At 37.9% G+C, this 12,500-nt stretch overlaps 2 protein-coding genes across 2 annotated transcripts in view; one reads left to right on the plus strand and one right to left on the minus strand.

Annotated features, from left to right (window-relative positions):
• The window catches only part of cyldl (cylindromatosis (turban tumor syndrome), like), a 156,181-nt gene that overhangs the window by 90,149 nt on the left and 53,532 nt on the right, over positions 1–12,500 (plus strand). The gene's annotated exons all lie outside the window — the stretch shown is intronic.
• The window catches only part of adcyap1r1b (adenylate cyclase activating polypeptide 1b (pituitary) receptor type I), a gene marked incomplete at both ends in the record, with an annotated part of 19,391 nt that continues 18,054 nt past the window's right edge, over positions 11,164–12,500 (minus strand). Inside the window, one exon of the mRNA XM_080032165.1 lies at positions 11,164–11,772. Coding sequence (XP_079888291.1) covers positions 11,164–11,772 — 609 coding nt within the window. The remainder of the gene's footprint in view (positions 11,773–12,500) is intronic.

A 12,500-nucleotide genomic window follows, 5' to 3' on the forward strand; every position in this document is an offset into this window, starting at 1 on the left:
TTGCTGTTACTGACTCGGTACCACTGGCCTATGAAGTGGACCGAGCCCTTGTAACATGTTGCACAGTGCACTAGCCAGCGCACATCTGGAGCACTAGACTGTAAACGCTATTTATTTGAACAGATTATTGTTTTTATTTTTTATTTTTATGTCTCTGTGTGATTGGCGCATTGTAAATAGACAGAAAACAAGAGTTTACAAGTATTTTATGACAACGGCACGGTTACCCAAACCATATTTAAATGACATCGTGTGAAAATAGGATATTTATCAATTTACTTTAAAGGTGCTACGAGGAACTTTTAAACATTTCTGAAACTGTAAAAATGTTTCCTTTGATGATCATAATTGACATGTAACAGCAAACGAGACCATCAGTGCAAGGAATGCTATTTGTATATAGTTTTTCTTGATGCCTTTGTCATGGGTATACGCTCACCCAGGAACAACAGCTGGCGTAGTATAAACACTACCGCTTTTGTCCAAGGGGGGTGCTAGAATTAACACAAACTGAAAGTTCCTCGGAGCACCTTTAAAACAGATAAGTTTGTGTGTATATACTGTATATTTAACATGTAGTTTTTGTATCATACTGTATATGTGAGGTTATGTTATTCTTATACGCTTTAATATTGCAAAATGTTGAGAAAATGATATTGTACATTTTGTTATTTGCTAGCATATGTTTAGTGTTGCCCAGTCAGTGATTGCTATTCTAATGAAAATGCTAATCAAGAATCAGGCTGTGTTGGAAAAGCCCTTAAAGTCCTACTCATACTAAAGTCCTACTAATACTAAAAGCCCCACTAACGTCCTACTCATACTAACATCCTACTCATACTAAAAGCCCCACTAACGTCCTACTCTAACGTCCCACTCATACTATTATCCTACTCATACTAATTTTGATGTCAATTTGAGTATGTTGTGGTTGTGTATGCGAGTTTGTGTAAGCTAAAAAAATGCCCGGATGAGTACTAACTTCCGGGAAGATTTTGTGTATGGATTGATAGGTTACTTAACCGCCCCACAATGCATTGCGTCTTTTCAAACGGCATGGAAGTTTCTTTTAAATACATTCTTTATTGCTTCTGTATACTTCAGTGTAAACGGTCTGACGAACCTCACATACTCAATGGATGGTTAAGTAGACAGTATGTAGTATATACTGGACATGTTGAGTATAGAGAGAGGACGATAGTAGGGCTTTTCCAACACAGACACTGTTATTACTTTTGGGAAGTAATTTCTGGGCAGACTTGAATGTTTTAAAGTGTATCATTGCTTTTAATTGATATTTTCACAGTATTTTAGACTGGTATAGGCACTGAGAAAGTAAGTTAATAACACATATGTATATACAATATTATTAAATCATTTCTTAGCTACTGACCACAGCAGTGCCTTTATCACACAGTTTAACTCCTCCGCAGTTCAGGTGGCCTAATTGCATTCACTATCTGTTTAACAACGTTTTATAATTAAAGCTATAGTGCGTAACTTCTGTCGCCCCCATGAGGAATTCAGAGTAACTACAACAACACTGTCGGTGCATCTACATGAGGTAAAGCCTTCAGTGATGGCACATGGATTTTATACCTTCTGCTGTACGTCCAGGTTTTTTCTTAAGTAGAATCAACAACTGAAATATTTCTTGGGCTCTTCTTGGGGATTTTTCTGAGCTCCTGCACCAGTTTCTGGGGGGGCGAGACTAGTTTGTAAACGCTGCCATACTGAGAAATACAGAGAGAGTTTTGTGGAGCTGATAGGCTTGATCAACTTTGTGTCAACTCTTTTGGTGATGGCTTGAATGTAACTGATGCATTTATGTGACAGAGTTACACACTATAGCTTTAAGCCTGTGATCCCATACTATGTAGTTGAGTATTTGCTATGCAGCTGAACAGATGTGCTTCTGTGTTGTTGCTTAAATGACTAAATCAAGGCTTTTATAAAAAATTTAAATTTTTTCAGCAAGAAAGTGAAAGACACTATGAATTGAGCGTGATGTGACGTGATGTTTTTAAAAGAAAACTTTTCATGTTGTGTCTGGACTTTTATTTTGAAACTCTCATTTATTCTTCTCTGTTTAAAGGTCAAAAAGTGATGCACACACTTTCCTCCGTCTAGCTGTCAGTGACGCAGGGTCAATCTCCGAGCTGATTGGCTATCGCGGCCGAGCGTTGGGCTTCATTGCGTGAACAGTTGAACATTTTCAACTTCACACGATTTTTTTTTTGTTGGCATTTTCAAGCTTCATTAGACAGCACAGAGATGAAATGGGGAGACAGACAGAGAGAGAGAGAGAGAGAGAGAGAGAGAGAGAGAGAGAGAGAGAGACACAGAGAGAGAGACACAGAGAGAGAGAGAGGGGGGATGACCTGCAGTAAAGGTCCACGGGTCAAATTCGAACCCGCGACCACTGCAACGAAGGCCGGAGCCAATATGGTACACGCTCTATCCACTACGCCACCGGAGCGCCCCACCAATGTATTCTTATGTAAAGATGCTGATTTTCATAGCGAGCATCACTTATGGTGTGAACTTTACTTTAAAGGCGGAGTCAGTGATTCTGGAGAGCGCGTGTTTTCAAAATCACTTTTTGCCCGAATCAGTGAATATCTCTTTAGGTTCCACTACTTGTCCATACTGTGTGTTTGCTGGGGGAAAAAATCCAGTGTTAATACACAGCCTAGGCTCTGTAAACAGGCATGTCACTAGGTACGTTGGTTCCCCTTTTTTTACATACCAGTTTACAGAGCCTAGGCTGTGCATTAACACTGGATTGTTCTTTCAGCACGCACACAGTACGGACAGGTGTGTGAGATGTTTGTGATCATAAACAATACGTAGGCTATAATTCTTTCACAATTAAAATCACACCAAGATTATCCTTGAAGCTGGAAGACTTCTGAATATTTACCAAACGCAACAACATTGAGCCAACAAGTTAAAAACATTTATTGTCGATACTTCCAGAATGTACAAAAAACCCTTCTGATGTGCACACCAAAAAAACAATAAGACAATATATAAAATGTTGCTCTTTGCATTGTAAGAGCGAAGCAGGAACACAGGCGAGGGCTTTATAAGTTATACTGTTACATTCAGCCATCAGGACACAAACCACCAAACCCCACATTTAGTAATTAATACATTTTTAAACCCTAACTCAAATCATAAAGCAACTCCATTAAGATAGCTAAAATCACCATAGAATAGCTAAAACGTAAAACATATTTGAAAAAAAAATTCTTGACATGCTTTGCAGTAGAAAAAAATCAGAACTAAAAATAATACAGCAGTTTTTATGGCACTTTTCCTCATGTTTTGCAAAAATATCAACATTCAGTGGAGCGGCTAAGTGCTATAATCTTTCAGTATGTGATACAAGAGTGAACATTGGCATGAGCATGAGTCTCCATGGGTCACTTGGCAAGAAAATTGTCCGAGACAAAAGATGAAAAAAAATAATAATTATGAAAAATAAACAATACATTTCTATGAGAAATTTTCAAATTCACAATTTCAAATGTCTCGGACAATTTTATTTTTTTTCGGGGCGACTGTGGCTCAGTTGGTAGAGCGGGTCGGCCGATGATCAAAGGGTTGGAGGTTCGATCCCTGCCCTGCCAACTGTGTCATAGTTGTTGTGTCCTTTGGCAAGACACTTCACCCACCTTGCCTCGTGTGAATGTCGATAGTTTAGCCTGCTATCGGTGTATGAATGTGTGTGTGAATGGTAACAGGTCTCCCTTGCAAAAGAGTCTTTGGACTCAATGGGATTTACCTGTATAAATAAAGGTAAAAAAAAAAAAAACCCATGGAGACTGCTCATGCCAAGTTTCACGCTTGTATCACCAACTGAAAGATTCTGACGAAAATAAGCACTTAGCCGCTCCACTACATTCAAATGAATAAGTTATTCGACGGGTCTTGATGGCACTGTAGCCACAAATTCAATAAATCGTTCACAGTCGAAACCCAGTATCCCTTATCTAGCTTATTAATCTGCCCGTCTACCCATCACATAGCTCACATATCACTTAATTCAATGGCCCTAAAAGCTTGACCGTCCGTTTTGTGATCAAATGATTGAATCTGCTCGTCAAAATGATATCAAAAAGGATTTTAAACACACATGCGATCAGCCTTATTAGGATATAACACACGAGGCCTTTACAGGAGGCGAAATACTTTGAGCAAACTACACGATCACCAAAAAAAAAATAAAAAATTTACTGTGCAATTTTTTTTTTTTTATTTCAAATGACAGCTATTCACTTTGAATCACAGAAAACTCCATTTACAAAAAGTACAACGTCGCAGCGTTTTCTATGGAAGAGGATTAGGGCCAAAATAGAGAAAAAAAAGAGAAGATTTTAGAGTAAAGCTGAAATTCTGAGAAAAATGGAAATACTTTGTTTGTGTTTAACCTCATGCAGATGCACCGACCGATGGTTACGGACAGAAGTTACGCACGATAGCTTTAAAGGTGCACAATGCAGTTTCAGAGGAGGGGGATTTATTTACATTTGAAGAGCCTGCAGTTAGTTTACAAAACATATTTCCTCTACATGTAATTCTTAGTATTGAATAATTCTATCATCACAAATCAAAAAATGTAATCCGCTTTATCTGACACAGCCAAAGTTACATACTGCGCCTTTAAATAACGTTTTGCTTATGAGTTATTGATCCTGGAAGTAAGGAATCTGTCGATATCTTTCCAATTTTACCACAGACTTGAAATGTCGAGTTTGTTCTCAAGAATTCATTTCGTATTTATTCAGGTATTTTCACTTTATTCGCAACATTTAGGGCCGGTTTCGCAGACATGGATTAAGCCTAGTTCTGGACTAAATTGTACTTTCAATGGACAATCTCCATTCAAAATTCCATTTAGTCCAGGACTAGGCTTAATCCATGTCTGTGAAACTGGCCCATTATCTTAGAAAAAACCCTCAAAACTTAAAAAATAAATAATAATAATAATTTCTCTCTCTTGGCCATAATGCTCTTCCATATGTATCTCACACATTTAAATAACTGCAGTTTATTTAGTCACACAGGTTAAGCTATACAGACCTTTCCAAACAACTTCAACTAACTACGTCATATTGCAAAATGAAGATTTATTCTCATAATAATAATCGCAACATGTTTTTTTTTCATGTCTGACATCAACATCGTACTATAGTGGCAATATAATAAGGCTCCATCTCCCTTATGGACACATACAAATAAGTCAAAAATTAAGTCACAAAATTATGGTCTATGAGATTGTCTGTAATAACTCAATTGAACATTCGATTGAAACCAGAGTGAAGGTGATGATTGTCCAGCCCTTTCCACCAACAATACATCCGGGTTAATGTAGTGCATGGGGGCCCCCTTGTGGCTGCTGTTGGCATTGCACTGTTATTATTATTTTAATTGTTTTAATACAGTTTCTGGTCAGCCCTTCTTGACTCTCTTTGTATGACTTTTGGTCATTTGCAGGTGGAAATATGATAGAGAATTTTTTTTTCAGTGGCTGTGTTTCAGTGTCTTTCAATATGTGTCAACAAATGCTCACTTTCTAATCAAATGTGCCTGTTTTCCGAGGCTGAAAAAAGGTGCATACACTGTATGTGCCCAAGTAGCAAAGGTTTCACAAAGGTAAATCAGGAGACCGTGGGGCATAGTGGATAGAACTCGTACCATATTGGCTCCGGACTTCGTTGCAGTGGTCGCGGGTTCAAATCCGACCCGTGGACCTTTACTACAGGTCATCCCCCACCCCCCCTCTCTCTCTCTCTCTCTCTCTCTCTCTCTCTCTCTCTCTCTCTCTCTCTCTCTCTCTCTCTCTCCCCATTTCAACTCTGTACTGTCTAATAAAGCTTGAAAATGCAAAAAGAAAAAAGAAGACCGCCAAATATAAAGAAAAGTTGTGTTGAATAAAAAATAATTTTTACTTTTGGATGTTAAAGTTGAACTTGTTCTTGCTTCATTGAATGTATTTATAGACGTTTAGGTCATGGTTTTCTAGGGGCCTTTACATAAAAGAAATAATAACAGTTTGAGTAGATTTTCAGATGTAAGAGAAGGGTAAGAATAAGTACTCAATGTAAAGGGCACACAGTTGTAACTTTAGGGTACTAGTAACAAGCCAAAAGTTGTCAAAAATTGCAAACATATATTTTTTTATTTCTTCACCGATCAGTTGACAAAGTAAATGAATACTTGATTAACTTTGTTTTTCCATTTATCTTCAAATTATAGAGACATTTTGTCAGTTTTTTTATGACTCCATATTCATCATCTTTTTACCTGCAAAAGACCAAAAACAATGTTCGTAGTGTGACTTCAAACCGCTAACGTAAGGAGAGAAATCAACATTTAACTACAGTGCAAATAATGAACTGAGGAGATGTACTTTTCTGTTATTTTAAGTTATAAATAATAATGTATTCAATCAAATACACAAATTATTCACTCATTTGATTATGTTTTGGAGTTTTCTAGTTCCAGTTTTGTATTTACAGACACTTTCAAACATTTGCAGTCAAGACTAAATTCCTATCTTTTTGAGAAATTCAGTCACTTTTATCGTAAGAAAACAGACAATTGAAGGAGAAAATGGTCTAATTATTTTGTGAAGAATATCGCAAAGAAAAGTCAACAGTAGGTCATATACAATAGACTTTTACCAGTAACATTTTATAAATGTCTCCCATAGAGAAAAAAGTATTTTTAAAAAAATAAAATTAACATAAAAACAAACATTTTTATTCCTCTGTGCACGTGATGTAGTGTTTACTGACTGGGTGTGTTATTATAAGGTAGCACTGCTTTAGTCAAAAACACCAGCCTGTCGTATATTTCGCTCATATTAAGCAAAGACGATTTAAAGTTCTTTTGAAGGCCTCCAGGTTTTGAAATACTGATTTAGTCTTAAGCATCATAAAAGCACTTTGTTCAAACCCTTTCCCTTGCTTTGCAGTTTTCGTTTTTTAAAACTGAAAAAAGACAAATCTCTTTTTGTTGTATTTTAAAGGTGCTCCGAGGAACTTTTGTGGTTTGTGTTCATTCTAGCGCCTCCTTTGGACAAAAATTGTAGTGTTTTTACAACACCATCTGTTGTTCCTGGGTGAGCGTATGACCCATGAAAAAGGCATTAAGAAAAACTATATAAAAAAAAATAGCAGTCTTTGCACTGATGGTCTCGTTTGCTGTTACATGTAATTTATGATCATCAGAGGAAAAATTAGACTGTTTCAGAAATATTTTAAAAGTTCCTCGTAGCTACTTTGAAATCATCAACAGAAGTTTGAAATACTTGTATTGTGCTATAAAGGCACAATCCGGAGACACAAAGTTGGAATCAAAGGTTTGGGATTTAGGAGATATTTGCGTCAGACCAAAACGAAAAAATCGTATTTCATTGACATCAGTTGCAAAGCGAACTCACACTTTTGCAAACAGACACGGCCGTGCAAATAAAATAACTCAGTGAGGAGTCTATTCATTTCGTCTTTGGAAAGAGAGAATTTACCCCAAACCATCTCATAAAATGGCAGCCATCTCAATATGCTCGATTTGAAGCATAATCATTTCAAACGCCATCAAATCATTATATTTTGGGACGTGGTACGAGGGAAAGAAACCCTTATTTGCCTTTTTAAAAAAGTGACTTCTATTTTTTTAAACAAATAATTTCTGTGTCTTAGGACATTTTATATGTACAGTATATATATATATATATATATAACATGAAAATCCAGTGTAGTGCTGTGATGTGCCAAATGGTCTACACCTCCACTTCAACCAATGCAGTGTTAAAAACATCTTACAAGAGGCTGTTGCAGAGGTTTTACATTTTAAATAATAACAATACAAAAATTTAGAATTACAGCAGGTCACCTCCACAACAGCCTATTACAGAAGAGTATTAGGGTCACAGTTAAGGGAATAACAATTAGTGGAGGAAGTTTTTTTCATTTAAACTTTGAGAAAAAAGGCAAAATCCAGACTGCGGTAAAGTTGTAAATGGTAAATAATCTTGACTTATATAGCACTTTTTAGCCGATTTTCTCAGTCCCAAAGCGCTTTACATTTCTTACCACATTCACCCATTCATAAACTCATACACCGATGGCAGTAGCTGCCATGCAAGGCGCTCTCTGAAACATCGGGAGCAATGTGGGGTTCAGTGTCTCTTTGCCCAGGGACACTTGGACATGTGGCGGGGAGACGGGGGGGATCAAACCTCCGACCCTGGGCTCCAGAGGATGACCTACCAACCCACTTCGCCATTGCTGCCCCTTAAAGTTGTAAAGATATTGACAGATTTGAACTCCCGGGATCAATAATCGATAAGTTTAAACGTCATTGAGAATTGGCTCCAACCTCATTTTGACTGATCGCATCGTTTCTGTTTTAATAACGTTTTGCTCATGAGCTATTCATATAGAATATATATATATAAATAATAAGTATATATAGAAGTTATAATCTGTTAACATTTTTCCAGTCTTACGGCAGTCTGGAACTTTTGAGTTTTTTCTCGCCATGTCAACTTTATCCTTTATACTAATTTTGCATTTTTCTCAAAGTGCAAAAAGCAAAAAGCATTTATATTTTTGACCCTAATCCTCTTCCGTATATGACAGACACTAAACGTTTTTAAATACAAAAATGTACCATCAAGTTAAACACTAAATTCTCACAAAAAAAACACAAACAAAAAAACCACATGGACAACAAATGCAATTCCATGCAAGCAGTAGAACTCACAATACTTAGTCACAAGTTAATTTTTCATTGACATGTTCTGTACTAACGGCTGTTCCTTAAAACGTTTAAAACTACAGACGCTCTGGTCTCCAAAGATGTCTTCCTCTTCTTTCTTAGACGTTAAAGTCCCAGTGCGGAGATTTTAAAGTTTGTTTTTGTGGTCGTAAAAGTCGGCAAATCTTCCGCACTTATCAGAAGAAAAATACCCTCCGAATCAGCATCTTTGGCATTTCACATAACCGTAGAAAAACAAGTCCTTCTCATAAATACTGCCTCGTACAGCTGTTAAGATCCAGGTAAAGTTCCTCCGATAAATTCCTTAGATTCAGTGGTCTTCAACACCCATTATATATCGTTTTAAACCGGTCACAATTTGTACAGGAATCAAGGTATTGTGCCAGAATTGGGGACATATGGGAGGGGCGCTTGTGGTGTAGTGGTTAGACCCCTCCCCCTCCCCTCCCTCCATAGAGTCTCAGTCCTCTTCACAGCAGACAACGGGTTAGAATCCAGCCCGCGGTCGTTCTCTGCATGTCATTCCCCTCTCTGCCCCATTTCATCTCTGTCTCTCCAAACTGTCTAATAAAAAGCATAAAAATGCCCAAAAAATTATCTTTCAAAAAAGAAATTCATTGGGGACATATGACACAGCCTTTTAAAACCGTCTCTGGCTATGTATGGAGAGTGCTGCAGTGGTTCTGAAGTGAAGTAGTTGGCACAAGTTTACATAAATCCTGGGGTATGATGACTCGACTGAAAATATCCATGTACCCCTCCGATCCATAGCTCGATCAATAACACTTATTTGATGGTGAAAAGTTAAAAATGTTACATCAATTGACAGTCTTATAAAGGTTCCCCACCCAATCCCAACACATTAAACACAAATGTAAGGTAGTAACTGTACATTAAGGTGGGTCAGAATCGGAGCAGCACTGGCCTAGATATCGTGAATTGTAGTCCCAAATTTGGGGCACAAACTAAAAAAAAAATCCCACAATGCAACAGACTATCTTTTTCCGATAGAGCAACCTTCCCCTATATAAATACCCGCATCTTTCATTTGCAACGGCATTTTGAGTTTCCAAGCCCAAGCTAAAAAAATTGGTTGTTAGGGACAGCAGGCGTTGGTGTGGTAAAAACACTACCGCTTTTGTCCAATGGGGGCGCTAGAATCACTAAAAGGTCCTAGTAGCCCCTTTAAATAAGAATCCAGTGTAGTAGTTATCGTCTAAAATACATTTTGAGGGTGAAATGTAAAGACTGGAATTATCAATGATTGAGAGAGAGAGAGGGAGAGAGAGAGGGAGAGAGATAGAGAGAGATACAGAGAGAGAGGGAGAGAGAGAGGGAGAGAGAGAGATACAGAGAGAGAGGGAGAGAGAGAGAAGGAGGGAGAGGGAGAGAGAGAGAAGGAGGGAGGGACAAAGAGAGGGAGAGAGAGAGAAAGAGATAGAGAGAGAGAGAGGGAGAGAGAGAGAGAGACAGAGGGAGAGAGAGAGAGGACACTGTGTCCGCCGTAATAAACTGGTCCCAACTGTGCTATAATACCATGGCACCGCAGCACTAGATTTTAAACACTAACACAATATATACAGAGCTATCCTATCCATGCTTTTGCTGCATGTCCCAGCCCTACAAAGCAGTAGATAAACACTAGAATTCCCTAATGTCCTTATAAGGTGTGTTTTTCACTCCTAAATGAGGTTTTGCGGAGATTCAATATTTGGCACCTGACTAGGGTTGACCCCGATTCGAACAGTTGACTATTTGATGATGTTTCCATGGTAATGATCGATAGTACTGTTAATATAAATTTGAAAGTAACTCATGAGCTCAAATCGATCTCATTGTAGTGTGTGTAGATGGTTAACTGAGTTAAAATACAATAAATTCAAGAAGATTATTTGTAATTGGGATTTTTTCAGCACCTTTGTCTGGTGTGAAGAAAAAAAACGGCAATCAGTGTCGCAAATGTGAATATGGATGCAGGGGGTAAAAATAGTTTTTTTAAAAATTTTAAAAAAATATGAAAGAACAAGTTGACTATAGGCAAGATTTGAGCAATCCGATTCGACTATCCCCACACCTGCCATTCAAGTTGGGTCGGGGCAGCCGCCTTAAAGAAAAATAAATTACTAAATAAAAAGTTCTGCAGATATTTCCGATATAATTCCAATTTTGATTATTCAGGCTGGGTTGGTGGGTGAAGCTAGTTGCTTGAAGACTCACTTTTGTTGCATTGGCCTTTAACACAAGTTGAGACTTCTTACTTTTTTTTTCATGTACGTATCTTATGTGTTGTTTTGTATTGTATCTTGTACAGCACTTTGGTTAACTGATGTTGTTTCTAAATGTGCTATAGAAATAATTTTGACTTTGACTTCAGACCAGCGGCTGCTCTTGATCGTTGGAGTTGGAGTTAGAATTGGAGTTAAGTTGAGTTTCCATCATGGTGTCGTCCGGGTAAGGGTTTGGGTAGGGGTTCAGATACGGGTCTTCCAGGCTTGTCATCGGGACTACGGTGGGTATGGACGGTTTGGCTGTGTCTGGTCCTTCTAGGTTTTTGCCAGACGGGGTTGCCTCGTTCAGAATGCAGGGGTTTTGGTGAGACGGGGTTGCCTCATGCAAAATGCAGGGGTTGTTGCCAGACGGGGTTTCTCCACTCAAAATGCAGGGGTTGTTGTTTGGGACTGGAGTAGTTGTGGACGGTTTGGCGTTTTCTGGTCCATTAGAGGAGATATCTAGGTTTTTGAGAGTCGGGGTTGCCTCACTCAGAATGCAGGGGTTTTTATTAGACAGGGTTTCCGGCCTTGGAATGCAGGGGTTTATGCCAGACGGGGTTTCCGGGCTCAGAAGGCAGGGGTTTCGGCCTGCAGGCTGGACATACGGATCTGGGAGCTGCTCTTGCTGAGGATGGAGAGCTGCGTTCCCCCGTTCACTCCACTGCTGGCAAGGGAAGGATGCCGGTGCTTCAGGTCCACAGCAAAGTACCTGTAAGGGACACACAGTTTAATTTTATTTAAATTTAAAAATTTTCAATCTACTTTCCTTTTTCTTTCATGTGTATATGTGTGTTTGTATATTATTATTACTACTTTTTTTTTACAAATTTTTATTTTATTATTTAAAAAAATTATAGGGTCACACAATTTTTTTTATTATATTTATTTATTTTTCTTTTAATTTTTCTTTTTTTATTATGTGTTTATATTATTATTATTATTTTTTTACTATTTTCTTAATATTATTTTCTTTATCTTTTCTAGCAAAGTAACTATGGGATCGCACATTTTTTCAATATTATATATTTTTTTAACTTCTTCTTCTTTAATGGACATAGGGGAGAACGGGGGAATCTGAGGCATCGGGTAATGTGAGCCACCCCCTGTATCTAGGCAACGGAAAACATTTGTGGTCATGTGAGATATATGTTTTCAAGCCCCTCTCATTTCCCCATGGCCCTGAAAGAGAGGACCTCATTGTGCTGTGGTAAGCATGTTTTTTTCACCAAAATAGGTATTTTGCATGTAAAAGTAAATTTTCTTGCTGTCAACTTAATCAACTGTTGTGCCAAAGCAAATGTATTCACGTAGAAAAACTTCTATCATACGTGTTGATGAACTACCAACATATGAAACCATGTGATGCTGATAACTGAAGATTAGCCTGAAATGCTAAGAGAGGTAGTTTTTTTTTAAAGTGAGCCAAATGCTGTGGGG

The sequence above is a fragment of the Ammodytes marinus genome (genome assembly GCF_949987685.1).
Source record: "Ammodytes marinus genome assembly, chromosome: 8".
NCBI classification, from domain to species: domain Eukaryota; kingdom Metazoa; phylum Chordata; class Actinopteri; order Uranoscopiformes; family Ammodytidae; genus Ammodytes; species Ammodytes marinus.